The sequence below is a fragment of the Lepisma saccharinum genome, chromosome 11 (assembly GCF_977018435.1).
Source record: "Lepisma saccharinum chromosome 11, izLepSacc3.1, whole genome shotgun sequence".
NCBI lineage: Eukaryota > Metazoa > Arthropoda > Insecta > Zygentoma > Lepismatidae > Lepisma > Lepisma saccharinum.
Window position 1 is genome coordinate 22,460,090 of NC_139239.1, and position 19,055 is coordinate 22,479,144.

Below are 19,055 nucleotides of genomic sequence, written 5' to 3' on the forward strand. Positions count from 1 at the left end.
AGTATATTTACTTGTCAGCCACATGGACAAACTTTCTCAAAGAGGAAATACTCAATACATGGCGAAAAAAGTTCTCCTTACGATCAAATAACAAGCAGCATGAGAGAGAATGTCACCTTCCATGGTTTATATTGGGTGAGTATAAAAGTAATTATATTGTGTTCCCGTAGTGTTTTTTACTATTTGGCAATAAAACTGAACGAAATAGAGATCACCTAAAACACACTATGTAAAATTAGATTTCTGTAGAATTGACGAAAATGGACTTTGTTAAAACTATGTAATCGACAAGTTTTATGTTACACTGCTAACTTCACTTTCGCAAATACAACCAAAGGAAAAAGGCGTTCTAAGTACATACATAAGGGTGGTTAAAGTTACTTACCTCCTAACTTAGTAAAATGCTGCTGCAAATATCAATTGAGTTATGAAAAAAGTTGTTACTTGCATTGCATACTGTACTTTGTATAATAGTATCACCTGCTACAAATTTCGTAGTGTCTATCCTCGCCCTCTTCAAACCCTACTTCACCCCTCCACCCCCCATTTAATTCTATCTTTGAGGATGGCTGTTGCGTTTGTGCGCGTGTGACGTTCAGAATAAATTGATAGCTATTCACGGGCGAAAGCATCTTCAGAAGATACTCGTATTTGCTTCCAATGCTAAGGTACAAAACATTTTCTTTAGCTACGTTCAAGTTACGATTTTTTCAAGTGTCGTATTAGATAGAGCGCACTGCCCCGGATATTCGAGATTATTCTTCGGAACGGATAGTTCTCCACGGACAATAAAAGAATCCTGCGAAATGCCAAAATTTATGCAAAAATTCAATATAATTTTCCCATTAATTTATTTGCAAATTAAGCACTTCCGTTTAGATCAGACGCCGTGAATATATACATTTCAAATATACACCAGTGCAGCAACAGAGTTCATAATATTAACCGTTTATACTAATACATACACAATACAAATCAAGTTACTCTACTGATACGAGCAGCATCACAACTTATAAAATGCTGGCACACTACTACAGAGTGCCTAATCAAATGAAACGTGCTAACTACGAACTACAGCAACTTGTGAATTTAATCTAGTGGGAATCGAAATTAATACCCTAGCCTTCTTCCTTCTGAAAGGCGTCTTGAAACCGTTAGCCCGAATACTTTTCTCAGGAACACGAGGGAGCCTTGTATTAACCATGGTTAAGCTAGAATCCACAATGTTAAATCTGAAATAAAACAAAAGGGCTCTACGGTTAATTTTATGTACTTGCTCGTAAGCTTATTTATAACAAATATATCTAACACACTAAGGTCACAGAGTGAACACAAAGGGTATATGGGACTGAGATCGGAAACTAGCGTGAATAGCATGTGCATATGAATAGGCAAGTGATTAAACTAATTATACAAACACACTTCTGCATTTATAATTCTATAAGTATATAATGCATTAACAAAACGGCCATGTCCACTCATAGGCGTGCGCAGACTAATTTATTTGGGGGTGCCTTAACAGGAGTTTGAATTGCCTATCTGGACAATACTAGCCTTATATATGGATCATTATTGGTACAGAATAGCTAAGGAGGCTAAGTGCGGGCCGATTTGTAAAGGAGCTGTGCACGATTAATAAAGTGAGAAACATTATTGGAGGGAGGGGATGAGGGAGAGAGAGAGAGAGAGAGAGAGAGAGAGAGAGAGAGAGAGAGAGAGAGAGAGAGAGAGAGAGAGAGAGAGAGAGAGAGAGAGAGAGATCGGTGACTCTCAAATGGAAGAAAATTTTACTATTTTTAAAAATACATTATTTTCAAGGTAGTTTCTACAGTTTTTATTGCGCACGCCTATGTGTGCACTCTAGTGATTTCGTACCAGTTGGTATATAATGGAAATTCGAAACCATAAAAAAAGAACTATGAAAATATATATATGCGTAGCATTGCATTCATGTCGTAGGCCAGATTCAAAATAACGGAATAATTAAAAATATAGATAATTTACGTGAAACCAAAGATCATATTAATATCGAGCAAATCACAACTATGGATAAAAGATTGGTGTGCATATTGATATGGCAGTCCACGTCCTCTATATTTGTGTAACATCTTGCAAGTATTTTCTTTATTTTGTCGGAAAAACACCTTCTCTCTATTAACCTCCCTGACTTTGAAGTTAACAAGCTGCTATAGAGAGGTGCAAATGCACTTTGACCGTCCGGAAATAAATTATAGTACATGCAAGTGATCACGTTTATGCAGAAGGAGGGGGATGAGTTCCAGCGGTGCATTGTCAGTTCTTGCAAGCTGTTGCGTCACTTGCAAGCCGGCCAAGAAAAATCGTGTCAAGGCAAACGCAAGATAACACTTCTGCGTGGGATCAGGCGGTTTCTGGGAAACTGCTCGCTAGTTTGCTGTGCGTAAGCGGCTCATCAATGCAGTAGCTCGAACGTTGAACGTATGTGCTGGGCATTCCGAATAGTTCGCCCGCCACTGCTCTGTCACGAACCCTATAATACCTCCACTCCCTCAGGTGTTACGGGTTGCTACATTTCTGCTTTGCCAACAGGACACACACTGAACGAGCAAATAGAAACAAGATTTTATACACCAACAAAATATAAAATATTTTGATAGAGTTGTTTGTTTGACTTGTTAAGTCCACTTTATGCACAGATAGGCTAATCGGAACTGAAGCTACAATTTTAAAATGGGATCCGAACCACTGTGCAACGACCTCTACCGGGTATCGAACCCGGGACCCCCTTCATTACAAGGCTAAAATATGTTGATATTTAATTTAAATTCTGTCCCTTTCTCTGCTCCATAGTGTACATTCATTAATGAATATATAGGGATTGTTCCATGTGATAAATGCTGTATGATTCCCTCAAACGCAAAATTGCGATAAGAAGTTATAAATGTAACCTTTATCGTTAAAATTGATATACAAGCTTAATCTAGTAAACAAGATAACGCTATCTAATATAGATGACCTATCTTGCAACGTAATCAACTATTCCTTCTTTCAACGGCTTGCAGTTTAACAATCTTACTACAAATGGTAAGGATCCCGTCACATAAAATTTTAAGACAGCATTCCATATCAATTATTCAGAATTCTCTTAATGAGGTGCCTCCAAGAGCTAATATTATATATATATATATATATATATATATAAAAATATGTTAAATATATAATTTTAATCTTGAAATTCATTTTCCAGGAAAGGACAACGCCCCCTTGAACCCCCCTTAGACGCTCGAAACTAATTTTGAATTCTTTCCCTCGCATGACATTTATAAATTCGTTTCAAACTGGAAAGAAGTCCTTCCTCTGAGGAATTATTATTTTATGATTATCAAAGATTCAGTTTAATAATTAATCTTAAGCGTTCGATATACACGAAGGGTGCAAAATGGTCATGTGTGCCGACGCACCTAAAATTTTTAATTAGATACTAATGGAATGCCACATATTTGTGAAAACATGGACTGGGCTTTATCTTAAATATTACACTTTGTTGCTATTGTCATTGAAATTACACATATTGAACTGTCTTCTATTCGATAAGCATTTAACACCTAAAATATCGAAATATGAGCCATTATATTAACGTCGATTGGAACAATGCTTTTGGTGACTGAGTCAATTAGACCCCTTACCAAAGAAGCAACCATATTTTATTTGTGCACTATTAAACTAACGAGAAAAGTAATTCATTGTAAACTGAGAAATCAAGCGTAATTAGTGTTTGAGAATGCGAGCAAACGTTGTTTCAATTGTTTGATCACTCCCCCCACCCCTTACTCGACGAACTTTCATATACTCCACTGCAAGGTTTCTTAAGCGCCACATGTCCCCTCCCAAGCCGCATTAAGGAGTAACATTACGAAACAGCATAGAAATACTGAAGCACAGTGACCTTGTCCTATTTACATCTCTGACCAGCACTACTTGTTTGCAGAAAGTTAAGAGCGACAGTGATTCCGGATTATGTAACAACTTTCCTTTAATAGAAACTAGATAACTTGAAAGCGTATATAACGCCATTATCAGTGGGCCAAGTGTGGCTCCCCATTCTCCCAAAAGCTAATTGTTTAACCTTGAACCAGATTCATTTTTTTTTCGATCCGTGTCTCGAATATTTGTAGTTCTATTTAAGTAGTTTTTTTGCCTCTGTAGGCTGCGACGATGAGGATGAAACAAAGGGCAGAGCGGGATTCGAACCAGCAACCTTCGCGAGTTGACTACAGGCTTGGCCGCCACGGTGGTTGTGTTGTTCTTTGCACCTGAAGTTTAAAAATTCCACGCAGAGGATTTTCCAAGTTGCAATATTTTTCTGTCAAAATATTTTGCTATTGTTAACCGAATTTTAATTAGTTGATCCATTGTTTAAAAGCGCGTAACAATACTCCCATCCAACTTAACAATGTGAAGCATATCTATCTTGAACAAAGAGCTGCTCAAACTTGAGATAGGTTAATCGGAAAGAAACTATAGATTTTGCAACACGTCCACTGGCCTACGCATATTGGTATTCCAGAATTTAGTATACAGAGGTTCACTTGCAAGCGTGTCATCTGAACACGAGAACAATTAGTTAATAGCCTACTAGATTTGTTTCCTGCGGAATAGGAGCATTTTTCGTATCAGCTTCTAAATTATTAATGTGAGTTGAATTTAAACAGATTCACACTAGAAAAAAAATGTAAACAATCGCTACTTCTGCCCGCGATATCAGAGTTCGACTCTTGGTTGCACTGGGATAATACCCACGCACTACGGCCCATTTTTAACGCCCTTTTTACTACTTGGCACTTGTCAGTCAAGACAATTCTTCATGCTAACGAACTGAGCAGAATGCACTCATTAAAACCAATTAATATAGTGATGACGGCATTACTTACTACGGAATTTTGCATTTTTATTTTTCAACCGCGCAGTGCGAATCCCGCATATGTTAAAAGCACAAGAAATCCTAGTCTGTCCACAATAAAGCTAATCGCAATTACAACCCTCTTCCAGCATGTTTCAAGTTTGCGGTGCGTAAATAGAGCAACATATGGTATCACCCATACTGCGAAGTTATATTTTTAGATTAACGTACACTGCCCCGCCCCTTATTCACACGCAGTAAATTCACATTGCGAACAGCACGTTTTCTTGCTTTCAGCACTATAATTTCAAGTTACGTACCGGTTCTATCCGTTCTTGAAAGTCCGTGGCTCCTGCAACTACTAATGCATTTAACTGTCTCACTTATGTTCATCCGCTTTATCGGATCTAAAAACGAGGAACTGTTGCTTCAGTGCTGCGCCAAGTGCACACACTCCAACACGTGTACAGCAGAAGTTTACCACTCGACGGAAGTTCCAACTTCAGTCGGCAGTTGTCGCTACTAATCTATCGCTGTGTGATCATATGTTTACTATCATCGCAAACTGCCATGACGAAATCATGGCCCGCGAGCCGTATGTGGCCATCGATAGCTGATGTTGCAGCCTATACAGCAGGCCCGTAGCCAGGCAGGAACTGTCTTAAGCCCCCTTACACTGCTGTCAGCCCCCTTGACATGAGGTAAAACTATTTTGTATAATTTGTTTGCAGTGAAGAGTGAAAATGTAGACAGCAAATATTATTTTGCTCACAACTTTGGAGAAGGATAAATTCACATAACATGAACAGCAGCCATTACATTCTTTATCTGCACCTTCGTTGCCCCTGTTGCAACCTCCTGTTGAGACAAAATCGGTGACTTTTATGTCATCTGCGTCAAAGGCCAACAGATCCCAAGTTTTGGGAACGAAGGGGAGTTTCATTGCTTCGGCGTGGGGTGGAATGTAGGCTACTGTGGGCATTGTGATTGAAGATTGTGCATTTTTTATTGTGTGATATAAATATCTGTATCATCAAAAGTAGTATGGAGTGTATAGTAAGGATTGATTCAGTGGCAGTCAATTAACACTTCAAGCGATGTTTTAAAAGATATAGAAAAATGTATTTTTTGTATGTTTCTAAATTGTATGCAACGCAATAACCCCCCACACCACACACACACACGTGATTTACCTTCATTTAAATCTGTTAAACTTTTGAAAAATAGATTTGGTTTACAAAGCCCCCTGATATCCCGTGAGCCCCCTTGGAGATCAGTTCTAGCTACGAGCCTGCTATACAGTATACTTAACGTATACACGGCGGAAATATTCCATTTAATTATTTCTTACTAAAGCAACTCAACGCTCTTGTTAATAGGATACATGTTGTTCTCTTCCTTTCTACCTCTTGGGTTAATCGCGACGATAAGGATGAATGATACACACATGCGCGTCGCAAGCAAATCTTGTAGGGTGCCAAAATAGTATAAATAATAGCCCTAACAATTTTATTATTATTATTATTATTATCATTATTATTATTATTATTATAACATTGGGTAGAGACTACTACTTGATTCACCACATGAATGATTATCCAGCACAATGTTTTGCACTTTTATTACAGTTAGTGTACGGAAATGCATAGTTATTCTATTTTGTAACTAACTTTTACATATCTCGTTCAATAAAGAACTTTAAAAGTTGTGGGGAAATTTAAGCCATAAGTTATGTTGTTTGAAGTTGTTGGAATTTTGAAATCTGAGAAAATATTTATACTTTGGAATAAGTAGTAGAATATGAAGATAACATTGGTTCCTGCATTTTATACTATTTTTTTCGGTCTAAGCAAGTTTTTATTTTGGTTAGTCTGTTCGAATACTAACTGAGCTGTATTCCTGTTATTAACAATATAAATAACGAGCTTTCTTCTCTTTTGTAACTTGAAATGAACGATGCCAACTTCCAGAGGTGAGGGGGGGAGGGGATGGACGGACCGGTTTCACACACCTCTTCCTACACCTATTTTGAATAATCCCTAGGCTTTTCTGGTTACCTAATACATATAAACACACGCACGCAATCAATCAATTTGAAAGAAAATACATCCGCTATGGAAAAAATCAATTATTCTCAAATATCCATAAATTGCATTTCACTACGCAATGTTGGTAAACGTCAGTGATGCAGCTAGACAAAAATTACTGGGAAAGCATGTATTGATTAATTTGCTTTATTTTACTTCGCTTCTTGTGCCACTTTTGGCTAATTTGCGAAGATGGGGATCAGTGATGATATGATGACATTGATGAATTGACACTCACAAACAACCATGCCCAGGCCGGGATTCGAACCTGGGACCTGGGAACAGTTGCCCCCACTCTTTCCTGAGGCTTGTCTAACAGGGAAAAGGATATTGCCCTTGCCATCAAGTTTTGGCACCCGATTGCGCTATTGCTGATTTGGGCTGATTTGGGTCGCAGAAGAGAAAACATTGCTAAGCCACCAGTGCTTAGATACCGGGGGAAGTTGGTTGCAAGAAAAACGGCCCAATAGCAAATAGCTTGCAGACTAAAAAGAACAACTATTGAATTACAGGATTTCAAAAAACCCTAATAGCTTTGATTATTGCATAACAACGCACATGCGTGACCATCAAACGGAACAAATATTTCATAAAAAATAGTACTAATTAAATCCATAATATTATATTTAGACACAGTGTAATTTGTAAAATACTTATACACACAACATTTTCTTGAAAGTCCCAGAACTGTCTACGAGTCCTCGATAAGACAAGTTTGGGTAATTGTGTTTGCCCCATCATCTATTTCATCACATCATCATCCATCATCATTGTCTCGAATAACCTAGGACGGTAGAAAAGCGACTTAAAATACTGAAAAGAGAAATAGAGAACACGGGGAATACACATTTCGAATTTGAAGAAAGTTTGTTTGTGTTTTTAAGTGCTCTTAATGCTCAGGTATATTAATCAGGACCGGACTACAGTTTAAAGTGGGATCTGTACCACTGTGCCTCCGCCGAGGATCAAACCAGGAACCCTTCGATTACAAGGGAATGGCTTTGTCAATACGCCATCGGTAAGACCCTCAACGTTTCTATTTCACCTTTGCTACTTGTTTTACTAATGTTTTGTACAAAGGCAAAATATGAATTGAAGTAAAAATTCGAAAAGCAATGTAAAATTCTCTAGAAACGTATTTATTCAACATACATGTTTAATTAATTTATTTCACTTGACTTCAAAATGACACAGGGTTGAAAGTGTAATCCAAACCTCCATAAACAAGAAATTGAAACAGTAGCCACGTTCGGAAGAATTTTTTTATTATTATTATTTGACTTTTTCAAATAAACGCCATTTGTAGCTCTTGAGTTATTAAGTGCAAGAGGCAATAGATAGTAACGAACATTGTACATTAGAGTGAGTGATAATGTGAAATAGGAAAAGATAAATTTCAACCAAAACATTATCGCATCTCTTATTGCAATGTAAAACAGAAAACGTTATTTGCTAGATTTTCGTCTCGACAACTTACATAACACAAATCCACGAAATGGCGTTTAAATGTAAAACTCTGACAAAAATAACAGAAAAGGTCAGTGTATCTTTAAAATTTCGTGGCCCAATACGAACAAATTTTAACATAAATGCATTATTTTTTTACAAAGTGCTCATAGTTTGTAGTTTTTAACTCATTGCCTCACCACTTTCTGACACTATTATTCATCACCCATGGTTTTAATTTTGCATATGGTTTTAAGCACACATAAAATTAACTAAAGCAGTGGAATGGTAATTAAAATGGCAATTGGCAATTTAATCTATGGAATATTTATTTATAATGGGCCATATTACTTATTAGGAAATCAAAATGTATATATGACATGAAATGGCTATTATTGTGATTCTATTTGAAATAAGTTGTTCAGAATAATAAAGACTTACTATACAGTTTGTAACTAATATTTGTGAATTGTACTGGATTATCAATTTCAACAATTAAGCTTTCTAATGCTACAATTTTTTGCACTATCGTTATTCGTTTTAAACTTTATTTTAATAAATAAGGTATATTTATTCTCTTTTTTCCCTAATATTTCCGTGATATAACATATATGTAAAGTACAATTATGAATAATATGATACGTTTGCGTTGTTCTAGTAAGTTGGAATTTGTAATAAGAAATGCAAAAATTCACCTTCAGTTCAAAAGGTACTACAATTTGAATTGAAAATAGTGTGTACTTACATACAATTACAAACAATCTTGTAAACGTTGAAATAAATGTCGCAATTCTTTGAAAATTGCGCTACTTCACAAGAAATTAATTCACTGCAGGCATGAGAAAAGTTGTATATTTAAGACAGATGTTCCTTAGATACGAGGTCTGGCTTGGTTTCAAGATAACTATTGAACATTCTATTGAACGAATTCTATTAAGTTGAACTAGTGTACTATCTAGTAATAACATCTTTTCTCATAGCGAATAATTTCAGAGATATTGTGTAAATAAAGCATTTTCTTCAAAGTACAACGAGTGAGTGGAAATTTGTGCGATTAATATGACCTCTATCACTAGCGTACGCAGTTTCTATTCGGAGGAGATTAGAATTGTAAAGACGAATATTACGCAGCTGCGTTCAAATGGGGGGGGGGGGGGGGGCACGTCAAAATATTCCGTAATTAACCATGTTTACCCTGCATTTTATAAGTTGTTCTTCCGAGGTTCGAATCCCGGTCAGGGCAAGGGTGTTCTTTTGGAATGACTCTTCATCAATTTAATCATATGATAATTCATCCTGATCTTTGCGATTAGCCAAAAGTGACAGAAAAGCGAAGTAAAATAAATCAAATCAGTCAATCAATTAGAAGTTGTTCAAAGACAAAAATGATAATCAGGGGTCATTCTAGGGAGGTTTGCGTTTAGCACTTCGGGTTTTCCATAGTTCTTTAATGCTTTCATTTGAAAATTTTGATTTTTGCAAAATTTCGGGAGGGGCTGTAGCCCAGTCAGCTCTCCTTCCCTTGCAAATGGTCTACATAACATTTTTAAGATAATGATTCTTTGATGATAAATTTACTGGTTATACTACTAATACGTGAGAAAATTCGAAATACTTTCGCATTATGCAACGAAATCTCGCTTCTGACCAGTAATATGGTTAATCATTTTGATATACTTTCACCTTCTATGATAAAGTTTAACGATATTTACAATACTTGTTAATGTTACCTACATGTTAATGTAATTGCAATGAGCAATGACAGCGACTCCAAACTAAACGTGGAGCAGAGCTCATTTCTGGAGTTTCCTTAAACGCAGAGAACGATATTTAGGTTTCTTTTCTGTTTTTGGTAGTTTTTAACTATGAAAATCCGATACCAATTTTAAATATATTTTATTCTAGAAAGGAAGTTTCCTACATCGAATATTCAGATTTTGCATTGAAATAATTTCAAGTTTCTACAAGAGTTGGATTGTTTTCCTTTTCACCTTTCAAATCTCATACAGTAGAATAGCTTAATTTTATTACCAGAAGTTGCAAAGATGTGTACAATTTCCTTATATATTGATCTAGAACATCGCATTAATGTGGTCTGTATAATAACAAGTCGTATTTCAACCAAGGGAAATAAACGAGAAGGGAAAATTTCACCTTCCTCTACAACATTAAAACATTGCAATCAATTTTCAAGACATTTGTGAAGTTCGTAAAAAGATATTTATATATTACAGAACCATCTAAGTTTATTCATAATTAAATTAAAAATAAATGAATACCTGAGTATTGAGTAAAAATAAATGAGCGATGAAGATTGTTGGGTGATGAGTGAGATGATAAAATAAATAGGCAAGTAAATATTAATATCATTTTAATGTAAACAATTGTGTGTAGAGGTGGGTCCGTGCGGATGCGTGTATTACATATAGGCGCAGTAGATTATCATAATTTTATTTTGTGAACCTTCTTTGAGATTCTTCCCCCCTCCCCCGGCCGGTAGTTCGCTATCCCTCTCGGAAGTAGAATTGTCCATATGAATGAAAGAAAAATCACTACTATTAAAAATGTAATTAATAAAAACATTGGCAACCTACGTATATTGCAAACTATCAACACCAGTAAGTCAGCTTAAAGTTGAGATATTCCACGCTGTCATAGTGCTTATGAAAAATATGTCGATATCATATAGGTATAAGAACTTACAGCTCGGAGAAGATCTAGTACTGTGTAAAAAGACTCTCTTTCATTTCGCCCGTTCAATAATTAATATTTACTCTTTATTGTGAAACGAGTACACTAGATTTCATTCAAACACCTGAATTTCCTGTGGCGGTGGAGACAAGAACATAAAAGCAAAAATGTCATTGTGCTTTTGCTTTCAAGTCACATCGTCATGACATCACCTCTCTTGTACAGGTAATGACCTCAAAGTAGTTCCCAGAAATCGCGCGAGAGGACGCTACCGAACAGCGACAGACAGAGACACTTGCGGCAAAAGTGTGAACTACGTGTGCTATGGCTTGTTCTGCTCTGCATGCGTAAAAAAAAAGGTAAAGTGCTCCCCTGTCCATAGCACCATGCCATGAAGGCGTATAGGGGGTGTGGGGGTAACGCATGCTCTGCATGCGTACATTTTACAATTATCAAATTCCACGTTATATTCACCCAGTCTAATCGGGACTGAACCTGCAGTTTAAAGCGGAATCCGAACAATTTGTCTCCAGTGGGAATCGATCCGCGACCCATTGTTGTCACGACACCATCGGGGACGTTCAGTATGACAATAAATACTACTACTAATAACAATAAATATATCAGTGGCGGCCGGCAGCTACTATGATGGGCAGTGCCAACGTGATCAAGAAATCGAAAAAAAGAAAACCTCCGCAATGCCCCCTCCCTCGTCCCCTCCATGTGGTTGCGGCACTGGCCAAGATGCTTAACTTTTAATTTATCCTCGTTTGGAAAACAGTGTGTGTGATAAGTAACAACGCACTAATCCGATTAATCTTCACTCGCTAATCTATATTTTATACACTACAGGACACTTCCCTAAAAAACACAACAATTACAGGAGGAAGGGAAAAACAAATCCTCTCACCTTCTCCTGCCCCAATGCACACATATTCCAAGTGGACGTCGAAAATATTCTAGACATTTGTTGTAAAACAAATGTAAAAGGATACTCGCATCACCATAGGATTTTTTACATTATACGTAGAAAATATGTCTGGATGACCCTTCGGACGCATCTATCTTATATCTAAATGTTCATTTAACTTTTTATAAATACTACGTTCGATTTTTCAAAAGTAGGCAGAAAAGTGGATAGCACCTTTCTCACGAATTACATTCCAACAGGTTTACAAATCAGTCAAATTTGCCGATTTATCTGGTGTCTTATGGCTACCCCCTTCACCTCCTATACCTTGTTCCCCGCTGAGACTTCTACAACCCTCTGCCCATGTGTCACCTTGGTTAGGCCAGCTTTTGGACGGCTCAGACCGTTGCCTCGCGAGGATACGAAACAGCAGTGTGGAGGCTGGGACGGTCGTCAACTTGACCGATTGCGAGATTCGAATCTCCTTGTATGTAAATTATAAATGTATTAATTTAACAATACAGGGTGGCTCAATAAGTCACTTAACACCCCCAGTACAAGGCCACTGCAGCGCGCAACATGGAAATGGTGATGACCAATCGTTATCAGGCCAAGGGGGAACCACATTGACGCCACCCACACGGTCGGCGGCCATCTTGATGTCCGCCATCTTGAATTCAACTTCAGAATTTTAAATGGGAAAGGGGTCGTGCGACATATCAAAATGGGCTAGAATTTTACGAGAAATGCAATGGTGAAGGTTTTTTCAACGTATCTTTAACCAGTAAAAAGTTATGACTGAATTCTTGTACCAATTTGCTCCTTTTCGAGGTGTTAGAAATATGCCTTAAAATTTGTTTAGCTCATCGGTAATGCATCGAGATCAAAGTGATGTCTATGGAGAGACGTTGCACACGATTTTAATCGGATACATCCATGAAGAGCTGCGCATTATAAATGGTTGTCGCGAACAATTTACAGTGTGACGCTTCCATTGAATTAAAAGTCCTTCACAGTGACAAGGCTAATGTTTATGTTCATAAGGAAGTTTATAAACAGAATATGTGACCCTTGTCATCTGATAACTAACTTTGGACAGAAACTGGTTCATAACGTTCCCATAAGTGTTCTGGTGTTCCTCCCTATTGAAAAAACTCTGTAAAAAGTACCTTCTTCCATAAGCAAGGATGAAAAAAACTGTTTATTTAACAAATCCAAGTAGCCCTAAGCATTTAAGGTTCCGTTGATGGAAAATTGACTAACCAATCGTGTTCCACACAGAACGCCACATCATTAACTTACCAACACTAACCATTCAGCTTTGATCTGTCGAAAATGGGTTATCAGATAAAAATCATCGAATATTCTGTTTATGAACTTCCTTATGAACATAAACATGAGCCTTGTCACTGTGAAGGACTTTTAATTCAATGGAAGCGTCACACTGTAAATTGTTCGCGACAACCATTCATAATGCACAGCTCTTCATGGATGTATCCGATTAAAATAATGTGCAATGGCATGCAAACGTCTCCCCATAGACGTCACTTTGATCTCGATGCATTACCGAAGCGCTAAACAAATTTTAAGGCATTTTTCTAACACCTCGAAAAGGAGCAAATTGGTACAAGAATTCAGTCATAACTTTATACTGGTTAAAGATACGTCGAAAAAACCTTCACCATTGCATTTCTCGTGAAATTCTAGCCCATTTTGATATGTCGCAAGACCCCCTTCCCATTTAAAATTCTGAAGTTGAATTCAAGATGGCGGACATCAAGATGACCGCCGACCGTGTGGGTGGCGTCAATGTGGTTCCCCCTTGGCCTGATAACGATTGGTCATCACCATTCCCATGTTGCGCGCTGCAGTGGCCTTGTACTGGGGGTGTTAAGTGACTTATTGAGCCACCCTGTACTTTGGCGAGGTATGGGTTTTTTCTGAGGGTAGTGCCATGGCACGGCGGCTCTGCCCTTCGAATCGCCGCTGATAATAATTGCGAATTCTATTCATGTCTTTGGTGTGGAAATCTCTGGCTTCAACCGAGGAGAAATCATCCCCCTCAAAACAAAATAGTCTGCCATCACCAGAGAGACTATGTTTTGTATGGCAGAAAAGCAGACACGTTGACAGGTTCTTTTTCTTTCTTTTTTTTTTTTTCAATTTGAGGGTGAACAAAATACAGGGGTGCTGTATCCATTTCCTTGCACATGTTACTCGCAGGGGGTGCTATTCCGACTTCCCGCGCTACGGCGGCACGTGAAGGTCTTCTGCTAGAGTGACGTCAAAAAGGAGCCCCTCAGCTGCGGGCCGCTTAATAACATGTAAAATCATACACGTTTATCTCCTCAAAGAGGCGATTATAACTCTTGGGAAGCAATGTTTATAACTAACATGTAGTTCTTCTTCACTGCTTTCCCGTACCTTTTCAAGTTAACTCAGGATGGAAAAATAACAAGTTCATGCTGAATTCAGCAAAAAGGGAATCCATGTCTTTGGTTTTTTAACACTATTTTTCTACACTTCTACACGCAGCAATAAAGTTCGTTGATTGGTTGATTTGGTATTTTAAGTCCACTTTATGCACAGTAAGGCTAATCAGGACTGGATCTACAGGTTAAAGTGGAATCCGAACCAATATGTTCAATTCAGTTCAATGATTATTAGATGATGTCTCATCTTGAGACGAGCACAATCGATAGAACACCCGAAAAATCGTAAAGTAAACAAATTTTAAAGGCATGTGTGTGTGTGCTTGGGGGCGGTAGAATCTCGTGGGTATATTGTCGTGTAAGTAGATGACTAACTTAATTAATTATACCATGAATGGACATAAGTGCAACAGGGTCGAGAGAGAGTAAGATTGGACGGAAAGGATTAAGTAAATGCCGCAAAATACAGTTCGAACCATAGTAAGGCATATAGCAATGTTGTCTTTACATGTTTATAATTGTCTCTTCAACCACCTCATCTTATCATCATTCATCCTCATCGTAGCGATCAACCCAAGAGGTAGAAATTCGCACATACATACACACATATTGATTTATTATTAGTTCGCTTTTCTGCTACTTCTGACAAATAGCGAAGATGAGGATGAATGGTGATAAGATGAGGCGGATGAAGGGACAATCATAAACATGTAAGGACAACACAATACGAGCCCCACCAAGGATTATAATGGCCACGAGTCCAGACGCCAGAGCCTCGCTAGTCACTAGTATGCAAAAATGCAGTACAGGATGTGTATGTATTGTGTGTGTGTGTGTGTGTGTGTGGAAGCATGTGCAGCCTCCACCGTATAGTGATTAACAAATCACATTGCTAAACGAAGACAGAGGCCAGGCCTGTTGTTTATGTATTTGATATTTGACATCAGTTTTCTACCACTTTTGGTTAATCGCGGCGACGAGTGATGATCACATGGAATTGATGAAAGGGCTGTCGCAAAGAATATCCATGCCCATGACGTGATTCGAACTCGTGAACTTCACTGACGGGATCCAAAGTGGAACACGTAACGCGTTTGAGCACATTGACCATCGTGCTGGCACGAATTTCTTTGTAATTCATCCACAAAAGGGGTGGGGGGATAATCTTTTATTGAGGGATTACGTTTTCCCACAATTTTACAATTTCCAAAAAGCATATTTTAATTTTTCAAAAATAAAATATATTTCAGTTACGGTTTTCCAAACACAAATTAGTTTAGGTAGAATATTTCTGCTGTTTTCCCATAGTTTGTGGGCAGTTACCAGGGAAATGTTGATTTGAATAGCTTTGCCACCACTGGCGTAGGCAGGAATTTTTTCGGGGGGGGGGGGGGGAGGGGCTGAACTTCTGAACTTGGATGGTGCATTGGTGCGTTCGGTGGCGCAGGAACATTTTTCATCTGCGGTACAAAATTCGTTCTGATAATGTATATTGGGGCATAGAGAATTCCTTTTTAGAAGAGCAGACACGGAATTCTGTTTTTAATCCAGAGTTTACGTAAATACATTTTATTTCTTTATTTTTTCCAGAATTTATGGTAATTTTAAAGACATATAATTCCGAAACATTTAAAGTTCTAGACCTCATTTTGGGCTCATTTCGAATATGATGGAACGGAAAAACAGAAGTTCGTCATTGGAAAGTAGTAAACAAACATGAATATATTGATTTTAATGCAGGGTGCGATTTGTGGGGTCGATAGGAGGGATACCGCCCTTGTTTTGAACCATCAAATCTCTGGTTATGAATGACACAACTCAACCAGGGATCATTATTTCCAACCCACTTGTAAACTATATTGTACTTATGGTGTTTCAGTTAACCATACATAGCCTACATGAGTTGCTTACGTTACGCAATTTATAGCGACTGTTTACAGTAATGCCAAATTACATAGGCTCATGGGGTCCGAGCCCATTCAATAATTTGTGATTTTTTGTGAACTTGTAATTCAAGTGTTCAAGCCCACTCAATGCTTTTGAAAAGCCCTAGCTGTCGCTCTTTAAGATGCCATGCATTAAGTGTTTTTCAGACTCCTGGTGTTTCTCAAGCACTATTCTATCGATGGGCTGGCTGTGTTTTGAATATGTTGGGTCGCTTCGTCTTCTAATCTTGTTCGAGCGATTTTCAGATCTGCAGTGTTTTATTGTGTCTTAAACAAGTCGGAGGATTTGTAGAACATTTGACAATGTAGTTATTTATGATCGAATTTGCTCTACTTTAAGACTCTCTACACTCTCTGAGTGTACTGTCATTATATAAGCAACATCAAATCCTTCGGTTCTTGTAGCAAAGCAAACAAATGACATGGTTATTCTTGAAGCATTGAAAACTATTGATTCACCGTGTAGGAGTCTCTAGTTCAGAAGTTAGATCAATCAAACCATACGTTCGAAAGCAATTTCTTCAATCTTTGATGCACAATATAAATAGCTGGTTTGAAGACTTAGGTTAATTTTAGATGCTGATCACATCAACCCCGCTTCAGCCGAGATCGAGATTGTGTGGCCTTAGTTAAACATCCGCTATAGTATACACGGTGTTTCAAAATGATCTGAACGATAAAACACTTTCCAATACAACATAATTACCGATCGAATATCCCGCGATTTTTTGTCACCGAGTTAGGTAGCAGTGTAGCAGTTTCTCGAAACTAAATCAGGGTAGTCTGAATCTCTGACAAATATCTGGAAGAAGAAATTAGAAATATTTTCTCTTACTTCAACACAGCGGAACAGCCAGAATTCCTTTTTGGAGGAGGGGGAGGCTTCACACAGCTAAATATTTTGTTCGTGATCCATTGTATTTCTTGATCGAAACTTTTTTTAAAATTAGGTTAAATATAATACACATATATTTAAAATATACTGTTTTTAGGAAATTGTTTAAAGGATAGTAAAGACTTCTTTCTTGGACTTTGAGGTGGATGCCCCTTCATCCACAAAAGCCAGCTCCTGGCTGCGCCAGACCAAGATTCAACATAAGACTCGCTCACATTACGCTTCTAATACTAATAGTGAGTTATATATTCAAGCAAACTTATCATTTCAGTTATGGGGGTTGCACCGGGCCTCTAGATTGTCGATGGTGACCTAACATCATAAGGTTAATTGCAATCTGCTATGAAGAAATAGCAGCGGACTGGACCCCTCCAAAGAAAAAGGTTGTTGCCGTACGGGCACGGTGTTTAATTTTGATGTTAGTATGGGCCTCAATATAATTATTTCATATTTTTAACGAATGTTATTTCTTTTCGATTAATCACTGATATTTCTTAAATACTTTTTCATGAAACAAGAACCATTTTGTTAATAGATCATCAGTACTTGAAGAGTTTGTGTGAATGTGTGTGTGGGGTGGGGGAGGGGTAAGGGGCTCATCACTGTTTAGAATCTTTACACATGCCCAAAATAAAATTATACATACGTATATGTTCTTTAATTGATTCAGTGTGACTTAAATTAAAGCAACTGAAATATTTTGAAATTCCTGTCTCACAACCCATATGTCAGAACAATTCATGAAGTAAGGAAAAGTCAGGACAGATTCCAAAACGTGTAAATTGACTCATATATTTTGACTCCAATAACACATTAACGTGCATAAACTGCAAATGATGCACTTTTTAGTGTGTCAAAATACACATAGGAATGTATAAAAGGCTATTTTTATCAGATGATGCATTAAAAAAGAAAGAAAATTTCACTTTTAATGCATCAATTGACACAGCTATTGTGTAATTTCGTTATCTTTCAAAATGTCTTGTCTGATCTTCCAAATTTATACATTTTTAATGCATCACACGGAAACACCAGCTGATAAAAGTATCCTTTTATACATTTCTGTGTATTTTGACACACTAAAAAGTGCATCACTTGCAGTTTATGCACGTTAATGTGTTATTGGAGTCAAAATATATATGTCAATTGACACTTTTTGTGTTCTGTGTGGAAGCACGAGCGTCCTATAAACTTACAATAAACCGTACATAAACAATTATTATTATCTGGCGTGAATCGCGGGGCGCTTTGGTATACATAAAATTTATCTGAGTTATCTGATGCAATAAAAAAGCGAAAGTAAAATCTACGGGAAGATAGTTGCAAGTTCGTAACTATTGCAGAAATCCACATTATCAAAACCAGAAAGTTCTCGTTCCAATTTATTTTGCATGTAAAAAAGAGGAATGGAGAGGCAATTCATTTCTTACAAATCCGTGAGCTTCTTGGTATTCTGTCATCTGATGTTAATGGGTCATTGGTGGAGGTGGCAAAAAAAAGCAGAGGGGTAATCTATGAGAAGTGGAAAATTGGATTCCGAGGCGAACAAATCGAAGGAGGCGATGATCGCGTTCCCGCGCTTTTCCTTTCAACAAATTTGCTCATCTGAATCATGGGATACGATAATACTCTGCGTGCAGGAACTAAGAAGGGCGTCAGATGAAGGATTCTCCTGGAATCTTGCCAGGAAGGCGCTAGTTCCAGATTATGGCCTCAGGAGATTCCAGGTTCTAGTCAAGGGATTAGGTATGATCAGCAGAAGAATTTGT

At 37.6% G+C, this 19,055-nt stretch overlaps 1 protein-coding gene across 4 annotated transcripts in view; it reads right to left on the bottom strand.

Annotated features, from left to right (window-relative positions):
* exu (maternal protein exuperantia) overlaps positions 1-19,055 on the bottom strand; it is a 101,219-nt gene that overhangs the window by 12,589 nt on the left and 69,575 nt on the right. Inside the window, exons 1-2 of one of the 4 annotated variants that reach the window (XM_083130815.1) lie at positions 9,158-9,294; positions 1,118-1,232 (exon numbers count right to left, since the gene is read on the bottom strand). The exons of 1 other annotated variant lie outside the window; for it this stretch is intronic. In XM_083130815.1, the coding sequence (XP_082986941.1) occupies positions 1,118-1,204 (87 nt within the window). In that variant the 5' untranslated portion in view covers positions 1,205-1,232; positions 9,158-9,294. Of the gene's footprint in view, positions 1-1,117; positions 1,233-5,199; positions 5,384-9,157; positions 9,295-19,055 lie in introns of those variants that run through there. 2 more of the 4 variants (XM_083130817.1, XM_083130818.1) reach the window with 2 other exon arrangements.